This window comes from Phyllobates terribilis, unplaced genomic scaffold, assembly GCF_046119375.1.
Source record: "Phyllobates terribilis strain yellow unplaced genomic scaffold, ASM4611937v1 Scaffold_11__3_contigs__length_659146591, whole genome shotgun sequence".
In the NCBI taxonomy this organism is placed as follows: Eukaryota; Metazoa; Chordata; class Amphibia; order Anura; family Dendrobatidae; genus Phyllobates; species Phyllobates terribilis.
Genome location: NW_027362771.1, coordinates 429,481,073 through 429,505,284, shown reverse-complemented (window position 1 = coordinate 429,505,284; position 24,212 = coordinate 429,481,073). Strand labels below are relative to the sequence as shown.

Sequence of the window (24,212 nt, the reverse complement as noted above, 5' to 3'; positions counted from 1 at the left end):
TGTAATTTGTCTGCTCTGCTATTGATAATGATGTATTAAGCTGCGTTCACATTGGATTCTATGTATACGCTGGGGAAGCTCCCGGAGTGCATATTCAATGTATCTTCAAAGTCTCACTCAAGAAAATGTCCTCTGGCTTCTATGTGGCAGACATATGGCATTATATGTATTGCAGTAATCAGATGTATACATTAAACACAGACCCGACATGTATTCAAGGGTGAACCTAACCTGTAAATCCATTTTGTTATAAAACAGAGAGAAACTACTACTGAAGACCATGATAGACGAGAGCACTGGATACAGCAATCAGATTCAGTTACTCAAGTGAGGAAACTATATTTTTTGTTATGTATTATTATTATTATTTATTATTTTATTATCTTTTAAAGGCAACCTGTCAGCCTGTTTTTATGTATGAAAGTAGTAGTATGATTGTATAGGCTCTTGTCCCCAAATAAAAATGAAACTTTTTTTGTAGAGCTACGCTGTGGCAGTCATGAAAACTCTAATGTGGAAGTGCGCTGGGGGTGTGTCGATACTGACGGCTTCTTCTAAGTGCATTGACACGCCCCCAGTGCTCTTCAAGGTTAATTTGCATATGATTTCTGTACTAGGTTTCTCATGACTGGTACATCTGACCTCTACAAAAAAGGTATCATTTTTATGGGAAACAAGTGCCTATACAATCATAATACTACTCCCATATGTAAAAATGTGCTGGCAGGATTCTTTTTAATATATAATAATATTTTACTAAATATGCATACAAATGTTAATTAAAAATAAAAGAGAATCTGTTGCACAAATTCACTATATATAAAATTGGTAGTAGTTGTAAGGAGAGAGATTACCTACAACTATGTATAGATAGTATAAACCACAACGGTCCCGGTATACTTTCCCAATAGTACACTAAAGACACAAGAACTGCCACAAATAAGTGCAGCTTTAACCGGAAAGCATAAAACTCATAATTAAAAATGATTTTATTAGGGTATACATATAAAAGATAAACAAAACATAAAAATTGCTAAAAAAGCAGGAACCCTTGAGTTCCCTACAAAATAGCTCACTGAACCAAATAATGATAGTAATAAATCCAATGTTTAGGTAGGAGTATATCCCCTTACAAATAACAATCATAAGCAATGCAAATACATGTGCTCAAAATTCACATTAGTAATAGATCCTTAAAAATATAAAGTGCTAGTGCAAAATAGAGGACATTCATACCTAGCAAGGGCATATGTACTGAGAAATAGCATTAGTAATAAATCCTTAATTGTGTAAGGTGCTAGTGCGTATAGAGGATATTCATACGTAGTAAGTGTAAGATGCTAGTGCATATAGAGAATACTCATACGTAAAAATAAGGTGACCAGGTAATAAGATTAGCTTAGACACAATGATAAGTCTTAATGCTTCAAAAGAAAGAAAGTTGAACATATAAGAATACAAGTATATATAGAGTGTATATGGAATGTCCAAGAGTAAGGATATATTACTTGCCAGAAGAAGCACTCGCGAAACGGCGTCGTCGGGGTGGTTCCCTACAAGCTCTCTCCTCTGGCAAGTAATATATCCTTACTCTTGGACATTCCATATACACTCTATATATACTTGTATTCTTATATGTTCAACTTTCTTTCTTTTGAAGCATTAAGACTTATCATTGTGTCTAAGCTAATCTTATTACCTGGTCACCTTATTTTTACGTATGAGTATTCTCTATATGCACTAGCATCTTACACTTACTACGTATGAATATCCTCTATACGCACTAGCACCTTACACAATTAAGGATTTATTACTAATGCTATTTCTCAGTACATATGCCCTTGCTAGGTATGAATGTCCTCTATTTTGCACTAGCACTTTATATTTTTAAGGATCTATTACTAATGTGAATTTTGAGCACATGTATTTGCATTGCTTATGATTGTTATTTGTAAGGGGATATACTCCTACCTAAACATTGGATTTATTACTATCATTATTTGGTTCAGTGAGCTATTTTGTAGGGAACTCAAGGGTTCCTGCTTTTTTAGCAATTTTTATGTTTTGTTTATCTTTTATATGTATACCCTAATAAAATCATATTTTTAATTATGAGTTTTATGCTTTCCGGTTAAAGCTGCACTTATTTGTGGCAGTTCTTGTGTCTTTAGTGAACTATGTATAGATGTCTGCAACATTTGTAGAACCATAAATGCAAGTAAGCACCATAGTCCATAAGGTGAGCTCCCAAAATACTAGGGAAAGAAATAGAGAAGAAATGCGGAGCTTGTATGCCCCAAGAAGGGTTATAACCAAAAATAGTATTAAGACTTAATTCATGTAAAAAAGTATACATTTTATTGAATATATTGAAAAAAATATAGATATCATAGTAACATGAAACAGCGTGACGACAACAGAAAGTAACATCAGGTAAGTGGTGCAGACACGGGATATGCATCAACACATACTGGTCATAAACACTAAATGGTGGTTGAGAGAATGCATGTTTTATTTGTATGCCATAAAGATCTAGTATCAAACACAATGGATTGTAAAGCTTCAATCCCTGGGCCCGTACGTCCTGATTAAACAGATGAGGAAAGTGAAATATATACACATCTGAAACAACGGTATCCAAACACAATATGCACTAAGACAGTGCTTAAAAAAGTCCACTGGACCAAATGTATACGTGCAGGGAATGGATGCCGTATGGTTCAAATGCTCAAGTAAGCAAGGGAGATGGAGTACAGTAGGGAGAAATCAGACAGGCCTCCCGAGGAAGCCGCCTCGAAATGCGTGTTGGGGCTTGTTCAGCGTACGCTGGTTGTCTCACACTCTATGGGTGAGCACTAATGTCCTGATTTGTCTTGCGATCAGTTGCCTTGTTAGTCTATGCCCTGGTTCTGATTTTTCCCTATTGTACTCTATCTCCCTTGCTTACTTGAGCATTTGAACCATATGGCATCCATTCCCTGCACATATACATTTGGTCCAGTGGACTTTTTTTTAAACACTGCCTTAGTGCATAAAATGCAAAAAAAACTGATCATCTTGATAAAAATGTCAAATTCTGGGTGCACCCGCAGTGAATGTGATTTCTGCACCCCAAGTAAAAGTTAGCTCAAAATAAAAAGTGATAGCTTTCCAAATTAAATGTTAATTGCACGTGGTATCAGTGATCTTATTAGCCACACTGCGTATAAAATAGGTTACTCACTGACCCTTCTGCCTGGAGCTGTCGACGGGTACCACATGGATGCAGGCTGCAGGAACAAAAGCTGCGTCTGTATAGCCACAAGGGGGCACTCAGGAGCAGGCTGAAGAAGGAAGCTATATCTGTAGAGCCAGGGACTGTCCGGCCGGTAGCGTCTCTGGATACCAGGCTAAAGGTGGACGGCGGTGCTGGAAGAGGTGTGTGACGTCACAGAGTACGGAGTCCAGAAGAAGCCAAAGCGCAAACCAACGCGTTTCGGGGAATACTCTGTTCCCCTTTACCTACGTAGTTGTAGGTAATCTCTCTCCTTACAACTGCTACCACTTTTGTACATAGTGAATTAGCGTGACAGATTCACTTTTATTTTACTTAATTCTCTTGGTTTCCCCTCACAGATTTTCACCCAGGATCTGTGCATCTGTCTGCGGCTTTCTCACATTTAGTCTATCCTTATCTTCAGGGTGCTAGTGTATAGTTTTTTCATGTTAATTAAAAATGACAGCTGGAGTAAATGTAAAAGTAAGTCTATGCAATCTACCTTGTCTTATGAGGGATTTAAGTAATTTTGGGAATCGGATGAAATTGTCGTCTTCTGATAAGAGGTACAGGTGTTTAGATATGTCCGAGACTTACTGGATGTTTGTGCTCTACTCTTGCAGTGAAGCCAACAAGTCTCTGTATGACAATAATGACAGCATGCGGTTTGCACTAACAAACATTGAAAATGAAAAAAAACGGGTGAGTTGTATGGAGTAGAATATACATGTACAATGTAAATGTAAGGCTTCGTTCACACTTGTGGTGTTGTCAGTTTTACACAAAAAATAAAGGACACGCAACCTTACAGAAGATCACTGGAGCCCGTTAGGCAGTGGGGCTGTCGGGCGCGGTTTGTATCAGGACTCATTATTCCTGCTAGACGTCTGTTTTTCTCTTCATAGAACACAATAGAAAAGCAGAATTCTGACATCAGGTGTGACCCCAATCTCATCTGCATGGAGGCTGATTGTGTGACCCCCGCGTTTTGTCTCATCAGTCTATATTAATATGGCTTTACTTGGGTAGAAGAACCACAGCACTTAGATCAGTAAGAGTACAAGCTATATCAGTCTTTTATTTTTTTCCTAGAAGGCTGCTTAAAAAAATCTCCTGCAAGTTGAAATGTTGATGAGGTCTGTGAATAGCAGACTAAGCTAGCTCCTGAGACAAGTGATCTGTGTGCTGTGGTTTTTCTCGCCCTATATATCTCTGCTTGTACGTGAATGTCTGCGTGCAGCTTATTTATATTGCTATAAGACTATACTCATTATGCACAAAATTCGGAGCTTTGCATTTTACCATTTACTGTAGAGTTCACAAATAGCACAAGTGTCATTCATCTCTAGTTCAGTTTTGTATCTAGCTGTGATAAGTTATACAACCATTTCTGCTTAATTTCCCAGCGATATAAACTATCCAGACATAAGTGTAGGATCCTGCTAAACAGCTCAACTGGTAGTAATTTTACTGAAATGGAAATGTTTTGAGGTTAATTTCCTGTTGAGATTAAACATGCAATTGGATTTTTTTTATTGGCTTGTTAAACTTATTTTAGGGTATATTCACACATGGCAGTTTTGGTGCAGAAATGTCAGTCGCTGTCCCATTCTTGCGAATGGAGTTTGCAGACATTCATGTACAAGCTGCGGAAGAAACCCCATTCAACCCTATAAGGAAATGATTTTCAGGCGTAACATATCTGCCACATGTGAACATACAGTTTTTGTGACGTTTACAGGTATGAGGATGTAAGCCATGGTATATAAGGAAGCATGCAATTTCTGTGAACTGTTTCCTCCTTCTTTTTCAGCATTCCTCCCCCAATCCTCCAAAGGATGCGCCTGTGATTACCTATAGCAGGTAGGATGTAAATCCACAGCACATTGATGCGTTATAATCCATAGTAATAAGACCAGCTATGGCATCAACAGCAGAGCGTGATCTGTGCAGATTGATGGCCCAATAGGTCTGGAGTATTTTTAAGCCTTCACCTTTTTGAAGCTTTGTTTTTGTATTGGTCCATTGCATAGGAAAAATGAGGTCACTTTGCCAAGTCTGTTGCTTTGAAAACATATTAGACTAATAATTTTTTTAATGTTTCACTTAATTTAAAATAAATTAAAAAAATCTTTGTAAAAAAAGTCCATTTGTTCTCCTCCCTTTTCTTCCTTTTCTGTGTTAACTGCTATATACTAGAGGTGATTTATATATGCAATGAGATATATAATCATGCTATTCTGGATTTCCCATACTGGATGTAATAAAGTATACCCATAATCATGTGTTCCGTATATCTGACAAAATCATTTATCAGATTTATGCTCATATGCATGTACATATATGTATTTTATAGGCCGTGATTAAGGTCATGTGACCGAAACGTTGGCCCACTGTCCTACACACTGCTGAAGGCATTGAAATTAATTCTTATTTTTGGGGGAATTTGGAGTGTTTTGGTTCTCGCTATCCATGGCAAATTGCCTGTCACACACAGAAAGTAGAAGGCACTTTTAGTCCTACAATCTGTTTTGTAGGTGGGCAAGGCCTTTAAAATGTATCTATCAATTGGAAAAACTTTTACACATTTTCACAAAATTTCAGAGCGGTGGACAATCCTATTGACTTACTGTTGAGCCCATACCCCGCTCTGTGTGCGCAGCTCATGCCGATACTGTGAACTCCAAAGGTGTTGTGACCGCTCGGGGCACAGCGTCTCATGACCCCAACTCCCACTGATCGGCAGGACTATACAGCCCCAATAATATATAAATGTTTTTTTCAAAGATAGATTCATTTTAATTAGTAAAGATGCATTTTATAAAATGATTAATCACTTTATAATAATTATTAATCAGATTTACATAAGATATTTAAACTGCTTCATCTTCTACTTGTCCTTCTTCATGTCCGCCTGGCTCAGGCTCATTTAACATCTGCTTCCAGACAATTGTACACAGATTTGTCAGATATGTTTGGCCAGAATAATGCACCGTGGTGCACAATTTTGTCCAGTACAATGCTAAACACCAGAACGCAGACCCATTTATAGTTAATTCTTCCTGGACGAGTAACGTACGTGAGGTGTGTGTGTATGTGGAGTGGGTTCAGTCACTGTAAACTACTTGCTCAGCATTTATTTTTATTTGCATAGTTTAGATTATAATAAATTCAGTATCATTGTCTGACTTTCCGCCTAGATTTTCCGCAGAGGATGATCCATATAACAAGTATTCTGATGTCGCCAGCTGGGCCAACAGATGCAAAGACAGTGGGGTGTCCATGCCACGAAGCCTTGGATACAGTGACATCGACTGCTCTGCAAGTGACTTTGGAAGCGAGCACAGCAATAGCTCTGAAGAGCCCTGGGAAGGGAGCGTGTCTTATATAAATTCTGAAACCGAGGTAATTATATACATTTCAACAAGCCGCTCACGCGCAGTCTTCTTCCGCCTCCTGACGCACACAGGACTGCATCTGCCGGGACCAGGAGGCAAGCTGGTGTCATAGGTCTTCACTAAGGCGCAGTACTGTTTCCTAGTTGCAGCGCACTCTGATAGCCCTCCTGTTTTTTTTTTCACGTGCGCTGTGCACACTGGCTAGTAGCACTGTGTTCGGTGTGGGAAGAGCTTGTCTTTTCAAAGCTTTTGGCTACTTCCCAAACCACAGAAGCGCCATGTCCTCCTACTTTTTATTGATGCAGTGCAGGTGGACTAGTTGGGCTGGCACTTGCCTGTGAGAGGAGAGCCTTATGCAGTGCAATGAAGTAAGAAAAACTGTACACCCTCCAGGAAATTTAGGGGCTGAAATGATTGGAGACTATATAATCTCTGTTGGGACTGATTACAGCCCTTACAGATAATGTCATCTACTCACAATTCACAGCAGACCCTATAGAAGGTACTTGGGCCTTCAGAGCTCCTATTAGCCATTCTTGTCAGCCACCATGATATCACCTCTGTAGGGGCTGCGAGCTCAGTAGTCTGAAAATATATTGTAGGTGTTAGATGCAGGACAGCTCTACACCACCCTGTCATACAGTCCATGATGCAGAATGCTAATGGACAAACACAGGTCCTACCCATTGTGGATACAGCTGCCGCAATCTATATACATTGAACATTTCCTCCTAAGTGTGTGGCTGACATTATGCAACCAATTTCCCACTGTGAAAATCTGTATGGTAAATCCATTGTGTATACTCCCTGTGTGACCATACCCTTAGACTCTGACAAGCAGTTCTGTTATATTCGTAGGATAAGCCATAGGTGTCTGATACGTGTGGATATCCCCTCAGAAGCTGCACTTATTTGGCGAGCATGCGGTGAATGAGCCTGCTCAGCTTTTTTTTCACTATGATCATCTCAGAACTTTAATTTTATTTTCAGTAGTGCAGTGTGTGAAAATATAATAACAAAAAAAACCACAAAACCAGGTACACAGTGTGTGGCCTATTTGTCTGTGTGCAGTTTATTCCCTGGTGTGTGTGTGGTTTACTGCACGTACAGTGGGTACGGAAACTATTCAGACCCCTTTATATTTTTCACTCTTTGTTTCATTGCAGCCATTTAATAAATTCTAAAAAGTTCATTTTTTTCTCATTAAAGTACACTCTGCACCCCATCTTGACTGGAAAAAAACAAATGTAGAAATTTTTGCAAATTTATTAAAAAAGAAAAACTAAAATCTCACATGGTCATAAGTTTATTAACACACACACTATATATAATGGGAGGGCTTCTTAGATTTGTTCACATTAACCACATCTTGCAAGATAAAAAATCAAACAGTGAGAAATTAATCTGACACTCAAAAGCTTGATTAATTAGCCTACCTTAATGGATGGCTTGCCACCTGCACAGACGGCGTGCAAAGTCTCCTTTTCTTGCTCGCGGTCAGTAGAGATGGCACACGGGATCCCTGATGGAGGACTGCGCCTCCGAAACGCTTAGGATTAAGTCACGCTCTTTTTTTTGCTTAAGGAGGAGGCCGTAGCCAGTGACGTCACGTGTGCCCAAGGTGGCAGGTTTTTTTTCACACTGTGTCTTAGCAAGCATGAACAGCTGGACCGCTGTGGACACCGCTGTTCATCTCAATTCCAAACGTGCCTTCTCCACAGACACCAGCAAGAAAAGGAGACTTTGCACGCCATCCGTACAGGGGGGAAAGCCATCCAATAAGGTAGTGTGGATATACTAATCCGGTATAACCAGTACCTTTTTAAGTGTTAGATTTGCTCATATCAACCACATCTTGCAAATAGGTGCATTTAGCACATACCTTTCCTTCATTTTGACATTACATTCCAGCACGCATGCAGGCAGACTGTGTGTGTGTGTGTGTGTCTTTATAACCTTACTAGTGGCAGTTTTGGTTTTAATAATTTTTTTTTTGGAGGGGGTGGGATATTTTAAGTTTTTGCCTCTGGCAGCAGAAAAGCTAGGATCAGCCTGTTGCTATGTTATTTGAATATTTGTTGCTGTTGTGTTTCCAGACTGTGGAAGCCAGATCAGAAGTTGATGGGCGGATTAAGTGGATCCCTTCTCGCCCTGTAAGTCGCAGTGGCTCCACCGCCTCTTCAAAAAGGCGACTTACTGCATTTACTCCAAAAGTGAGTAGACTACTTCCAACCTTTGATAGCCAGCCAGGAGGTACTATGTGGATGGCTGTTTTCTGTATTTGCTATAGCTGGTTATATTTTGTCACCCAAAAATTCAGTTGCACTTTTTTTTAAAGTGTCCCTACAACATTGCTCTTCCACTCAGCCTTCATACCGGGTGTGTAGAGATGTAGCTGCACTGATTGTGGGATGTAGATGAGTTACCAGGGCTGCAATGTTGGTAATCCTATGAAGCCATTTTACCTATATACAACAATACAACAGTATCTAGCATAAGTGATAAAATGATCGTGGGCTCAAGTCCCATAAAGGAACAAACAAATTTAAAGTTAAAATAAAATATATACATTTATATAGTTTCATAGTACAGCTTTATATCATAGCATATATAATGCGTAGAATTCAATATAGTAAGCTCGGTCTACTAGGAACCTTAGACAACAAAAATGTTGGCATCCATCAAAATTTATAAATTTTGGGGGTGGGTGAAATAGGGACTTAAATATATATTGTCGCACCCCCCTTCTGCTCCTTTTTTTCTCAGTTTAAAAGAAGAAAAAATAAGCGCTTTGCATCATCGTGTCCATAAAAGTTTGCCCTATCAAAATATAAAATTGCTTAACCCCTACAACTGCCAGGAGTCGGAAAAACCATTCCCTAAATATTGATGACCTATTATAAGGATAGGTCATCAATAGTAAAGACTTGGAAGACCCCTGGAAAAAGGTGTTTATTACTGTATGAATTCCACACAATTTCATGCTTACAAAATATGTAGTTATGTTACGATAATGCAGTTTATCCAGTCACATATTAAATTGATTGATAGCTTCTATCTAGCCTCAGCTAAGCAAATGTGTGAAGTCTCACTGGATGAACGTCAATGACCATTTATGAAGGTTCACTCTCAGAACAAAATTCTTGTTGTCTGCAGCTTCTAGCAGAAAGAGCGGACTATATAGATATATACAAAAGTGGAATTTAGAGATCTGAGTATAAATATTTATTATATTATGAAACAATTTACTGTCACAATTTTATGCCAAAGACACGGTATTCAGTTGGTGATTCCCTTTAAAGTTGTAGATGACCACTTCACAATGCACAAAGGAGCGGTGTAGAAGCGGTAAAGGAATATCTTGTTTATTTTTTGTATTTATTTTTACACCTACATGGGCCCATTAATAATCTGCATCTAAGTGGTTGTCCTCTCCTGTAAGTATATCTGAACTTTGGTCATCTTAACTTATACAAAGTAGACAAAATGGACGATGATAATGAGCTTCATAGCCGTGACCATGATGTATAATGGATTGCCAGGTATGCCAATGATAAGCTAATCAAAATATTTTTTTGCTTTGTTTTAGCAAATTATGTTTTGGGAAAATGGATATTTATTTTAATAATTGCACGAAGAGGTCATAATTTTCACTCGACAATATTTTTGAGACTTTTTTTATTTTACTAAAATCATTGTTGATTTGCAGAAAATGGACATTAGTTTTGTTTATTGCAGAAAGAAGGCTTGGCGATAGGAGGAGGCGCCCCATCCTCTAGTCCAATATACAGGCTTGTCTTGGCTGGAGATGCCGGGTCTGGAAAATCCAGTTTCCTTCTACGACTGTGCCTGAATGAATTCAAAGGGGACATTACGACTACATTAGGTTGAGTGTTTGACATCTTGATCTCTTTCTTGGTCTCTCTCTCAAACAGCGTTCCCTCCTCCTGTGGCCCTGGCTGATTTTGGGGCCAATTAACCCCTTAAATACTGCTATCGAGACAGTGGTATTGAAATGGTTAAAAGACCCCTTATAGCAGGATTAACCCCCCACATGCGGGATAGTAATTGCGGTTGCTGGTCATTGCCATGATACCCAGAGGTCATCTGATGACCCCAGGTTACGGTGGCCTGTGAGTTCCAGCAATAAGCAGGTTCTCATGAGTCACTGACCGTCTCTGCTACTGCAGTACACGAGTACTGCAATGCATTACACCAGCGATCAAAGTACAAAATATGTCCCACAGTGGGAATTAGTGAAAAAGTATGTATATTAAAAAAAAAAAAAAAATTACATAAAATGTATGAAAAGGTGTGTTCCAAAGTGTTAAATGGTGTTTCTGAGCCATGCCATTTGTCCAAATAGAGGTTTCTGACCACATGTTGGGTATTGGCGGCGCAGAAGAAACTAGGTAACAAATAGTGGGGTCCATTTTCTTGTGCTATTCCTTGGAAAGCAACATTTTAGAGTTTGAGTAAAAATTTATTTATTTTTTTATTTTTTTTTTACATTCGACTTTGTATTAGTTTCTGTATAGCACCTAACGGCTCCACCTTTTTTGGATTTTCTGAAAATTTAATAAACCAATATAACTATAAGCATTTGGATTGTCCCCTCTTGTGCCTTCCCACAGACTCCATCTATAGCACAACTTTTCCACAATTCGGTTCCTAGCATCCTTTCTCCTCCCAGAACAGAATGTGTTTTTCTTTTTTTTTTTTTGTTTGTTTTTATTCCTCCTTCTCCACTACTCTCTTTTAGACTTGGAATTTCTGGAGCTTCCTGAAAGGGTTACCTAAAACCTGCACTGAAAATAGTGACACGACAGCCTCACAGATATTTTTTAACATTTTTTGCTAGAGGACCTGCCGCAGATCAAGGGCACTGCTGCATAAACCGGTCATCAGTTGTACATTGATGCTCATCACACCTTGTTCTACATAACATAGTCCCCCTCCCATAGCTACTATGGCACAGTGCCAGCTCTGCTCATTCAGGGGCTGATGCGTCACTTAAGATCAAGGCAATAATCCATAGTTTCTGTTAACTGACATTTACCTTCATACTTGGTCACTTAATAGGTGTTGGTTTTTTTTTGTTTGTTTGTTTTTTTGTATTTTTTTTTTTCTTCCTGACCCAGGCTTGTTTTTTGTTTTTTTTCCTTTTCCCACCCTTCCTCCACTCTACAGAGACATTTCTAGATTTCTTTCCGTAAGATTTTTTTTCTTCGTTCGAAGTTAGCAAACCACTGAATGCACTGTGGTATGAAGCACGTTGCATATCTATCGCACTGAAAATATCAGTTTCCCTTCTCCGGAATGAGACTCTGTTTTTACATTTCTTCTGTGTGTTTGTTTTTTGTTTTCTTTTTCCCTTGTTCTTTTTCTACCTCGCCCCCCCCCCCTCTTCTTCTTTCTCCCCTCAAGTGATTGTATTATTCTGATTTTCATGTACACCAAGAGTACTTTTTGTTTTGTTGTGAAGTTATTTAACACCCATTAAAGAGACCAAAAAAATTCCTGACAGCAGTTTTTGAAGTATTTGAGGAGTGCGGTTTTTAAAATGGTATCACTTTTGGGGAGTTTCTGATATATAGGCCTCCATTTAAATCCGAGTAGGTCCCTAAAGAAACAGGTTTTGTACATTTTCTTGAAAAAATTTGAAACTTTTAACCCTTCTAACTTCCTAACAAAATAAAATGATGTTTGAAACATGATTCAGATGTTAAGTAGACATATGGGAAATGTTATTTATAAATTATTTTGTACAGCATGACTGACTGGTCTAAGGATATAATGATTTGAAAATTGTGAAATTTTTCAAAATTTTCTCCGAAATTCCGATATTTTCACAAAGCCAAAACATAAAGTACAATGTGTCACGAAAAAACAGTCTTGGAATTACTGGGATATGTTGAAGCATTCCAGAGTTCTTGCCACATAAAATTACACTGGTCAAATTTCAAAAATTTGGCCTGGTCATGAAGGTTAAAATTGGCTCGGCCACTAAGGGGTTAAAAATAATTTCACCCGACAAACAAGCGTTTTTCTCGTTCATCGGTTGATCAGCAGCCTATTTAGACTGAAAGATAATCCTGAAATGAGCATTCCCATAGTGATCTTTTAGTATAAAATGCACCTAAGATCTGTGGTGGCCTCTCACACACTGTGACACCTTTGTCCTGAATGTCGTGTTTGTTTTTCCATTTTAGATTACCTTGTTAACAGCGGATTGTCTTTCCTAAGCCTATTTCATCTTCAGATCTATTTTATTCAGTAGTGTCTTATAACCTATGTGGTTGCTATAAACATGTCAGCTAAGAATTTCTCTAATTTAGGAGTGGACTTTCAAATGAAGAAACTTCTAGTTGATGGAGATTATACAACACTGCAGATCTGGGACACAGCTGGGCAAGAAAGGTGTGTGCAAACCTTGAAAATATGTGTCTATCTACATTGATAACATACTTCAGCCTAAAATAGCTGTAGTATGTATATCAAAAGGTACAGTGCCAAAAAAATGTATTTAACTCCTTCTAGACATTGGACATACTGGTATGTCCTGTTTGTCAAGTACTTCTGTAAGCGGATGTATTGGTTTGTCCAGGTGATTGAGTTCCTACAGTAACCACACCAACACCGTCTCTGGATATTTATTCCTCTAGATGCCACAATCAAGAGCGATTTCAGCATTTAGAAGGTTGTAAGAGGGAGGGGGCTCCCTCTTTAACGCCATCAACCCACCAGCGGTTTGATCGTGGGGTGACTATGGATGTCATGGACCCAGAGGTGAAAGAATGACCTCTGGGTCTGCTATACACGGTGGAACAGGCCTGCCATAAGCGGGATCTAACAGGCGTCCTTTCAGTGTTTAAAACGATAGGTCTAATACTCTACAATGCATGTGTGTTGCAGGGCATTAGACCATTGATCATTCTATGAAATGTTCAAGTACCACAGAGGGAATATGTAAAAAAAAATAAGAAAATTGTAAAAATATATTTAAGAAAAAAAGCTACAAAATGAACAATAAAAAGAAATCGCTTACAATATTGTGGCAATAAATACTCATTTTTAAGTAAAGACAAAATTAAAGAAAAACACGTTTGGTATCACAGCATCTGGAGTGACACAATCGATAAAACTGTCACACTACTTAAACTGTAAAATGAACACCGTTAAAAATAAAAAAAATAAAAAAAATTTTTTTCATCGTTCTCCTGCACAAAAAGTAAAACAAAACTTGATCAAAAAACTGTATGTGAACCATAAATAAGAATTGTATCACTGGAAAACATCTTTTCCCGCAAGCCACAAGCCCCCACTCAGCTCTATTAGCGGGAAAGTAATTATAGCTCTCAAAATATGGCAGTATGTAAACAATTTTTTTTGTACAAAATTGATCTTGGTGTACAAAAGTAACCAAAACCTAAATCAAAAGAAATGCAGTATCACTGTAATCCTACAGACCCGAAGAATAAATCTGTCTGATCATGTTGAACAGTATAAAAATACGAAGTATAGATAGAAAGTAATCAAAAAATGTTATGTACTCCAAAATGGTAGTAAAAAAAGACTTCAAATCATCGCGCAAAAAAAACAAGCCCTCACATGTCAGCAGTAAAATAAATTCTACCTCTAAATAAAAACTCTTTAACAAAAGTAGGAAAACATAGTCGATGTAAATCTGATATTACTGTTATTGCACTGATCCGAAGAACAAAGTCGTCTTATTAATATTGCGAGTAAAAAAAAATCAACTTCTTGACCTGCTGTTGATTTATTCATTCTGCTTTTTCACAAAAAAGCTCTGTTCACATTTTATCCTGTACTTTACACTGATCAATAACATCAAGGGTTTCCGTCTAAATCTCAGAGAAACGTGATTCAGACAAAACCCTGATGGAACATTCACTATAATAATGAAGATGGGGATGTTTTGGATGCAGTCTGGCCTCTTTCCTGGTAGTGTCCCATCGTTTTAGGTATGCACAAAAGCTCTGCCTTTTGTCTGTCTCTAAAAGGGCAAACGATGCCAACAGCGGCCATAGGTAGTCCAATGTGTCTCCATCTGCCTCGTGATAGTGAATGGATCCGTATGGGGTTCCTTCTGAATCATGTCTTTTGCAGATATAGGTGGAAACCCTGTTGTAAGTGCTCAATGTAAATCACAGGATAAATGTGAACCGAGCCAAGGTTATGTATCTCGAAAAACTTTAACTCAATCTGCGAAAAACAAGTCCCCAATCATGTACACAATTTGTTAATGGAAACATAGGGGGTTTCCACCTTACTGGTAGTGCAAAAGTTCTGGAAAAGCAACAGGTCTCTAATCCAAATACCCCTATCCTTGCTGAACTCTCTTTACCCCCCGTGTGCCTAAGCCACAGTCAGTGTCCACGTTTGGCATTACTGCAGCGAGGTGCCGGTCTCCAGAAGCACAAGCTCGACACTATGTATTAAACATTACAATACCATATTGCCAATTTTCACTGCAACATCCACTGCTGCTTGTTTCTGGAAAGCAACCATAGATTTAAATCAGTACTACACCCGGAGATGAATTCCAAGAGGGTGTAACTTTCAACCTTGGGTCACTTGTGGGAATTTCTACTGCTCTGGCTCCTCAAGGGTTCTGCAAGTGTGACTTGGCGTCTGCAATCTATTCCAGCAAAACTTGTGCTCCAGAAGTTAAATGGTGGCCCTTCCCTTCTGAGCCGTGCCGTGTAGCCAAACAGTAGTTTCCTACCACTTTTCTGTGTGGATAAAAATATGAATTGCCCCTTTTTCCCAGCTTAAAAAAGAAATACACATTTTGTTTTTCTATTTTTATAAAGGACCAGACTCCCACTAGACAACGGAGGAGGAAAATGTAACTATTGCAAATAGTTTTTTGTGGATATATATATATATATATATTTTGAACGTAAGAGGCTTTGATGCATTTTTTTTTTGTTGTACATCACTGGAATTATCCAGTATCCCAATCAACATGTAATTTTCAGCTAACGATGTTAATAAAGAATAAGATAATTCAGGGTTTTGCATTTTACTTGCAGCTGTTGGTCACATTTTCACACTTATTGTCTGTAATGTTCTAGGTTTCGCAGTATAGCAAAGTCTTATTTCCGTAAAGCACATGGGGTGCTGCTTATGTATGATGTCACATCTCAAGAAAGCTTCCTCAATGTACGGCAATGGATTGATGAGATCAAGGTATAAAATGCTGATGTTTTACTCTGTGATAAACTGTGTTCATTATTTCATTCCAATTATCATCACAACTATGATTACACCATAAATCTAGTTGCTATGGGCAAAGCCCACACCATTTTCATCAAACCAATTTTTATTAAAACCACCCTTTTATATTTTCTGAAATACATCCAGATAAAAAAACAAAATCACACATTCACCGGCGTTTATACATGGTGTGATGTACCTGATTTACAATAATGCAAGAGAGACGTATGACAGCTAAAACTCCCTGCATCTCCACCATCATTTTGGATTATAAACTATAGCCAAAGACAATCGGGCAAAACATCATACCTCTAGACTGGGTGCACACCATCTGTAGGTAATTCTCTTATTCTGAGGCGAGCTTATGATCACACAGAAGTTGAACTTTGAACTTTTAGCCATAAACCAGCTTAGAAGAGTTTAGTAGAATAGAAGTAATGGTTATAAACCCTGCAGTGAGAATGAACTCACTGACAGATTCACAGTTAATAGGGTATAACTTCCAAACTTGAGAAGACCCAATCAGTGAAATGGGGAATAACTTCCCAATCCCTGGAACCCCGACCAATCCCAAGAACATAGGCTTCAATTCAAAAATAGCTTTTATTATACTTAGACGGGTCGGTTCGATGGATGTCTCTGGTCTTGATCCCGCGCCTTCTCTGTTCTTGTGATCACCGTCCTCCTTCTCTGCTTTGTGTGGATGATTCGTCCTATGTCATCCACACATTGTCCCCCATCGCACTCCTGTACAGACGCACTTCGATCTGCCTCGTGCATGCGCAGGAAAGGCCAAAGAGTGCCGATGACCCAGAAAGAGTATTTTGCTCTGCTCATATCAGGACAGATAGAAGTATGCCTGCTCAGGAGCAAAATGGGGATACTGTATGGATGACATGGGACACGTCATCCACACAAAGCCAAGGAGGACGGCAATTGCAAGTAGAGAGGAGGATCCGGATCAAGACCAGAGACTCCCATCGGACCGGACCGCCCGTCTGTGAGTATCATAAAGAGTCTTTTTTGGGATCTACAGACTGGTTTGGGGACTTGCATACAACATACTAGAATGCTGTAAAAAAAGACCCTAATGGTGGTGGCCGTACTTTATATGGGGAAAACCTTAGTGACAGGTTACCTTTTTAAGTAAAATTTTATATATATATAGCCCCCAAATCCTTTTAGGTTCCATTTATCCTACACATTTCTGTAGTTTTGTTTTTCTGCTGTAGTGGTTGATACAGTTCTGTTCACCACATCCCTTGTGGTGTTCTCCTTATTACAGAACTCCTGTGATAGATCAATACCGCTAATGCTCATAGGCAATAAAACTGACTTGAGGACAGAAGGCAGTCAATCTGGAATTCCGACCTCTATGGGGGAGAAGTTAGCCATGGTAAGCTTGGAATAATGTCAGCTGTCTAACCCATAGACAATGAGGTGTGCAGAGCTTTATGTCTGGTGTATTTACAGGCCTATAGCTCCCTCTTCTGTGAGACCAGTGCGAAGGACGGCACCAATGTAGTGGAAGCTGTGCTTCATCTCGCCAGGTAATGTCTCACCATAAACCAGCACCATTAAAGGTGTGCTAACCAAATATGTTACTGCAAAATAGTGTCGGCTGTATTCTAGCTATAAAGACTGGGAGAGGACAGGATGGCTTGATGCACAGCAACGTCTTGTTAGATTTATTCCCATAGGCATAGGACACTGCTATGGGCTACATTGTCCTCCATACCCTACGCTTTATACCTGCTTAGGGCAGCCTTATTGCCACGTAATATTTGTCTGTGTGTTGGCTGTAATACTACTCAGCTTAGCAGTAGTATCATCTGTTAACATCCAAAGGTTTGTCTTGTCTGGTTGCCAGAGTACAAGTAATGCTAATAAGTGAATCACTTGAAATCTCTATTTTAAAAAATTAGATTTAGAAAATGAAGACATTTTAGGCCTTATTCACATGGTGTAGATTTGGTACTTTTATTAAAGTAGTTGTCCAGTCTTATGAAAAGTCTGCAGTCAGTCTAAGTGACTCAGACTTCTGAATACTGCACTGCGTGCTGTCTGTGTTCTCTGGTATCACCGGTGAGTGCGGGCGATCATGCATACTTCCAGCCACAATCCGACTAGATATCTCGACCTCGCTCAATTCACCCGTACTCGCCAGGCCGAGCAAGTCTACTCGAGTGTGGCCAGTAGTAAGCAGATGACATACTTGTGGTCACGTGAGCGCACAATCTCATTTGCAGTACTGGAGAATACCGACAGCGGGAGCACCACACGCTGTAGGGATTCAGAGGTCTGCAGTCACAATGAACGGACAGCTCCTTTAAGCCAAAACCAGGCATAGATTCTAAACAGTTTACGCCCACTTCTAGCTGAAAAATGCATCGTTCAACTGCATAAAACCTGCATTATGTGAACATTGCCTTACTGGTGCAATATCAGGTTATGTCATTTTACATTTTGTCTTTACAGACAAGTAAAGAAAACTGTGGATGTGTCCAAGGAAAACGCTGAGTCCGTGACTAAACTCAGTATTCCAGAGAAGACGTCTAGCTGCTGCAAGATATAACTCCATGCCATCCGCAGTCGGGATCTCGTCCTGCGGACAAGATAGCATACACACACTATGGAAGGTGCTTCAGAGTAATTGGATTATCTTGATGGCAGATTCCTCACCAACATGGACAAGAAAATTATTTTTAAGTTTTAACAAGCATTTAATGTTCATTTCTAGCACATAATTGTGAGCTCTCAGGGAACAAGCGCTGTATATTCTTATTGATAATTCCGTTTTTCTACTTCATTTGGATGTATTTTTATGACTTCACTGCCTGTATGTTTAGGTGGTTTTGGAATTTCAAGACTGATATTTTAACGTTCAGTTGACTTCTCAGCTGACAAAATTACTCCTGAAGTGACCAATAATGAGAATTCTCAAGGTGACATAATTTTAGTATAAAACTTGTTCTGTGCCGTTTCATGTGTTTGCTGTGACACAAGGCAGAACAGAAGAGAAATGCTCCTCTATGAGGTCTTTTATGTACTTACTGCAAGTTTGTGTTGCACCGTGGTAATTCTGGAATGGGCACCCTACATATTTGATGGAGATGACCGTGGACTACATGTCCTGATAGGACTGCAGCATATGAGAATATGAACCTTTTTATGCTAAATAAAGCTTTTATTTAAGTATCTATGACAGCATTTGTCATATTTTATCCCATTCACCGGTAGAAAGTTGGTTTTGTACGATCAAAAAATTGTATCTACCCCAAAATGGTATCAATAAAAATGTCTGCTCAGGGCGCAAAAAACAAGCCATCACACAGCCCCAGATCCTGAAAATTTAAAATGGTGCGGGTCTCGGAAAATGAGGAAACAAGCGAAACTGCTTTTGTTACAAATTTTGAAAAAAAATTTTCACTACTTTAAATTTAAAAAAAAAAAATGATACATGTTTGGCATACTGACCAGGAGAATCATATTGCCAGGTCAGTTTTACCATATAGTGAACATGGTAAATAAATAAAAAAACAAATGTGGAATTGCACTTTTTGCAATTTCAATGCACTTGGAATTTTGTTCCTGCTTTTCTAGTGCACTATGTAATAGAATGAATGGTGTCATTCAAAATTATAACTTGTCCCCCAAAAAACAAGCCCTCATACGGCTATAGGGACAGGAAAAAAAAAAAAGTTATGGCTCTTGGAATAAGGGGAGGAAAAAAACTAAAGCAGAATATTGCAAGGTCATGAAGGTTCTAAGGGGCCTATATTTTGGAGAAACACCAAAAGTAATACCATTTGCAAAGTAGCACCATTTTGAAGACTTGTCATTTTAGACCGGACAACCCCTTTAGTCACTCTGTGTGACTGTAGACTTATGAATCCTCCCAGCGCAGGCACTGTGCGCTGCAAGGATTCACCAGTTCCTGAGCTTGGAACGGCGGTGATGTATGCAATATGCATACGTGCAGGCAGAAGCTATACAGTGGGCGCGGCCTCGTTCTATCCAAGTGTATTGAGCAAGGCTGTGCCCGCTAGACAGTTGCGCCCTCGCTCCATACACTTGTATGGGGCGAGTCCGTGCCCACTAGAAAGGCTCTGCCCGGCAGTATGCATATCGGATACATCACCGCCGTTCCCGGAACAGAAACCGCCGAATCCTTGCAGTGCACAATGCTTGTGCTGGGGGGATTCAAAAGTCTGCAGTCACACAGAATGACTGCAGACTTATCATTTTAGACCGGACAACCCCTTTAACTATTCAAAACTGCATTCAGAAAGTTTGTTCCACAGGAATTATCGCGAAGTAGAATGAACAGTTTTTTTTTTTTACCCACTAAAATGTTGTTTTAGCTCCAAATGTTTCATTTTCACTAGGGGTAATGAGAAAACCTCATAACTTGTTATTCAATGTCTCCTGAAAGTGGTAATATCCATATGTGGCTGGTGACTACTGTTTGGGCACAAAGCATGGCTTGAAAAGGAAGGAGCACTATTTTGATTTTTGAAGCGCACATTTGTCTACAACACACTGTGGACGCCATGTTGTATTTGCAGAACACCCTGCGGTGCCTAAACAGAAGAAACACCTCGCAACTGACCCTCTTTTGGAAACTACACTCTTTAAGGAATTCATCTAAGGTTATCACGAGCGTTTTGAACCCACAGGTGCTTTACAGAATTTTAAATTAAAAATAGCCCCAAATATTTATTTCACAAGAAATAACCGGAGAAATTGAACCTCACAATTTGTTATGCTATTTCTCACGAATGTACCAATACCTGATATGTGGTCAAAAACTTCTGTGTGGGCACACGGCAGGGCTTGGAAGGGAATCTGACTTTTGAGTACAGATAATTTTTTTTTTTTAATAGTTTGCGAGCACCATTTGCAAGAACAGCAGGAAACACCCTAAGGCTGTGTGCCCATGATGCGTTTTTTAAGCGTTTCCGTAGCGGCAAAAACGCTGCAGAAACGCTTAAACGCATGGTAGAAGGTCTGCAATGTTCCCCAATGATAATCCGCATGTGCTGTGCACATGCTGCGGAAATTTCCGCTGCGGGTTATCATTGCGGGAAAAAAATGCAGCACTACCAATTATTTTGCGGAAGCGTTGCGTTTTCGCCGCCATTGACTTGCATTGGAACGCATGGATTACGCATCACTGGATCTGTACATGCAGAATCCAAGCGTTTCAATGTGCGGATGGTACCCGGGTGTGGAGGAGAGGAGAATCTCCTCCGGACCCGGGTACCATAGTACCTGTAAAAAAAAAAAAAAAAAAGAGAATAAAATATTATACTTACCTTCTGATAGCCTGCGGTGTGCTCGTCTTCACTTGCCGACAGCTCGCGGTGGACTGAAGGACCTGCGCTGACGTCCTAGTCATGTGACGGCAGGTACTTCAGTGTACCGTGAGCTGCCGGCAAGCCAGGACAGAGGGAAGCAAGACTCCGGGGGCCATCAGAGGGCAAGTATAGATTTATTTATTTTTTAACATTCTTTCAGTCACACTATATAAATCCATGCCGGTTGCATGGATTTATATAGTGTGACCAAGTTGTCAAGCACTTTCCAAGTGATGCTAAAATCGCTTGGAAAGCGCTTGTCAACCCGCATGTGGAAATGCATGTGAAGAACGCTTCACTTCCGCATGTCCCTGGCAGGAAAAACGCATGTACAATCCGCATGTACAATCCACATGCGTTGTTTCTGCCAGGGAGATGCAGAAACGCTCAGGAAAAAATCCGGAGCATTTCTGCATCGTGTGCAGACGATCCGGAGCCGCTGCGGACTTTTGCAGCGTCAAACCCGCAGCGGCCAGCTGTTACAGCATAGTGGATGGGATTTGTGCAAATCCAATGTCCACTATGCGCCTCCGTACACCCGTGGAAACTGACATGCAGCGCGTCTTTCCAGGCAGCAGCACGTTAATTTCTCCTGCGGGTCCGCATGCAGACTTTCCCCATAGACCTAATCTCTGTGGGGAAAGTCTGTAAGTAAAAGAAAAACAGGCGGAACTCATTGGCATATCCACGCGCAGCTCCTCCGCAGCGTCGGGGCCGCATGCTGCGAGATACGTCTGCACACACCCTAAAAGTGACCCTATTTTGGAGATTACACTTCTCTGGAAATTAATTTACAGGTGACTATTTTTAACCCACAGGTGTTTTCTAGAAATAGGCAGTCAGTGGATGTTGTCAAGTGAAAATTGTGAATGTGCCATTTTAGTTCCCAATTCATTGTGCCCAGCTTAGGGTTCTGGAGACAAGCACCCTATAATTTATTAAGTGGGTTTTTCCGCTACAGCAGGAATGTCAAACTCAAATTCACAGAGAGGCCAAATAAAAAACTTGGACAAAGTGTGCAATTGAGGAAGACTTTCCTTTTTAATAAAACATAACTGATTTTTTTTGTATTGAAACAACCTTTATGGGGTTGTCCCACGAATAAAGCACATTTTAATTAATAGATCTTGTAATAAAATAAACACATCACAAATGGGGCATACTGGAATAATATGTTATGTAAGAGAAGTAAAAAGCATACGGCCAAATGGCCTAATTTAAATGTAATAACAAAGGATAAAAAAAATTGAATTAATAAATAATACAGATAATAAAGTATGATGTCAACAAACGTGCCCCCCCAAACTGTGTATGATACCCTCACAGTGAATTCCTCCACTCACGGTAAGATGACCCTGCTGTACCCCCCTAGCAAAGTATGGTGATCCCAAAACAGTATGATGCCCCAACTGTGATCCCTACACAGTATAATGGGCCACACATTGTCCTCCATACAGTATAATGGGCCACACATTGTCCTCCATACAGTATAATGGGCCACACATTGTCCTCCATACAGTATAATGGGCCACACATTGTCCTCCATACAGTATAATGGGCCCCACATTGTCCTCCATACAGTATATTGTCCCCACATTTTCCTCCACACAGAATAATGGGCCCCACATTTTCCTCCACACAGAATAATGGGCCCCACATTTTCCTCCACACAGAATAATGGGCCCCACATAGTCCTCCATACAGTATAATGGGCCCCACATAGTCCTCCACACAGAATAATGGGCCCCACATTTTCCTCCACACAGAATAATGGGCCCCACAGTCCTCCATACAGTATAATGGGCCACACAGTTGTCCACAAAGAATAATGGGCTTTTTGTAGTCCTCCATACAAAATAATGGGTCCCACATAGTCCTCCATACAGTATAATGGGCCACACAGTTCTCCATACAGTATAATGGGCCAAAAGAAATAAATACTCTCCTCTCTCCGGTCCCGCTGCTCTGCTCTCTGCAGTGAGCACTCTGAAGCACTTCACTACTCATCACATGATTTCAGGGTGTGAAATGGTGACGTCCTCGTGCCTGCTATGCTGAGATGTCAGACGCAGAGCAAGAATGATGGTGGAGTGAGCGTCAGCAGACTGCTTCCTCTTCCATCATTGCTTTCAACTGTATCGGAATCTAGGATGCAGATAGTCTAAAGTGCGATACCGGGCAGTGTCAGTGTCGCGTGCCAAATATTATCACCCTGCGGGCCACGGTTTGATGTGTGCGCTACAACAGTGCCATATATGCGGGTGCTCACTTTTTTTCTAATGGTGAGCGAGTATGTTCTATTAACCCTTTCGGCGAGTATGCTCAGGCCGAGCTCCGAGTATTTATAGCTGCTCGGTGATATGGTTGAATCGCTCCCGTGTGCATGATTTGCGACTGTTTGACAGTTTTATTAGATGTGAAGAATGTCTATTTCTTACACATTCCTCACATGTAATAAAGCTGTCAAGCAGTTGCAAATCATGCACACGGGAGCGATTCAACCATATCACCGAGCAGCTGTAAATACTCGGAGCTCGGCCCGAGCATACTCGGACAGAACATACTCGCTCAACACTAGTTTTTACACATTTTGGTGTTCAGGAGGGTGTGGAGCGAGGGGTGACAATTTCGCTCTGGGAGTGTGGATTCTTACCAGTAATGTGGATACGCCCTATGTTCGCAGTGACGGGGGAGTGTGGGGGTGGTGTGTTTTTTTTTATTTTAATGGAATGATTTAAAGTTTGTATTGGTGACATTTTGGTGGTACATAACATTTTTTGATCACTTTGAAGGCTAGGTTTACATTTATTCTATGCTCTATGATGAACACTTTTTTGCTAGGGTTTCTATATAAATCTGTGGAAAACATGATTCCGGGTATGTGCACACAAAATCTTTAAGATGCCGGAGCACCCATCAAGGATTTCCTAGGTGAAGCCAGCGGTCTTTTCCTTC

The 24,212-nt window shown here is 39.9% G+C and overlaps 1 protein-coding gene across 1 annotated transcript in view; it reads left to right on the top strand.

The window, feature by feature from the left end:
• Nucleotides 1-19,095, top strand: part of LOC141166476 (ras and EF-hand domain-containing protein-like) — a 49,360-nt gene extending 30,265 nt beyond the window's left edge. The window contains exons 7-17 of the mRNA XM_073653182.1: nucleotides 259-327; nucleotides 3,880-3,958; nucleotides 5,070-5,119; nucleotides 6,457-6,661; nucleotides 8,751-8,867; nucleotides 10,393-10,540; nucleotides 12,993-13,074; nucleotides 15,756-15,870; nucleotides 17,183-17,293; nucleotides 17,371-17,447; nucleotides 18,376-19,095. Of these exons, the coding sequence (XP_073509283.1) occupies nucleotides 259-327; nucleotides 3,880-3,958; nucleotides 5,070-5,119; nucleotides 6,457-6,661; nucleotides 8,751-8,867; nucleotides 10,393-10,540; nucleotides 12,993-13,074; nucleotides 15,756-15,870; nucleotides 17,183-17,293; nucleotides 17,371-17,447; nucleotides 18,376-18,472 (1,150 nt within the window). The 3' untranslated portion in view covers nucleotides 18,473-19,095. The remainder of the gene's footprint in view (nucleotides 1-258; nucleotides 328-3,879; nucleotides 3,959-5,069; nucleotides 5,120-6,456; nucleotides 6,662-8,750; nucleotides 8,868-10,392; nucleotides 10,541-12,992; nucleotides 13,075-15,755; nucleotides 15,871-17,182; nucleotides 17,294-17,370; nucleotides 17,448-18,375) is intronic.
• The last annotated feature ends 5,117 nt before the right edge of the window (nucleotides 19,096-24,212 follow it).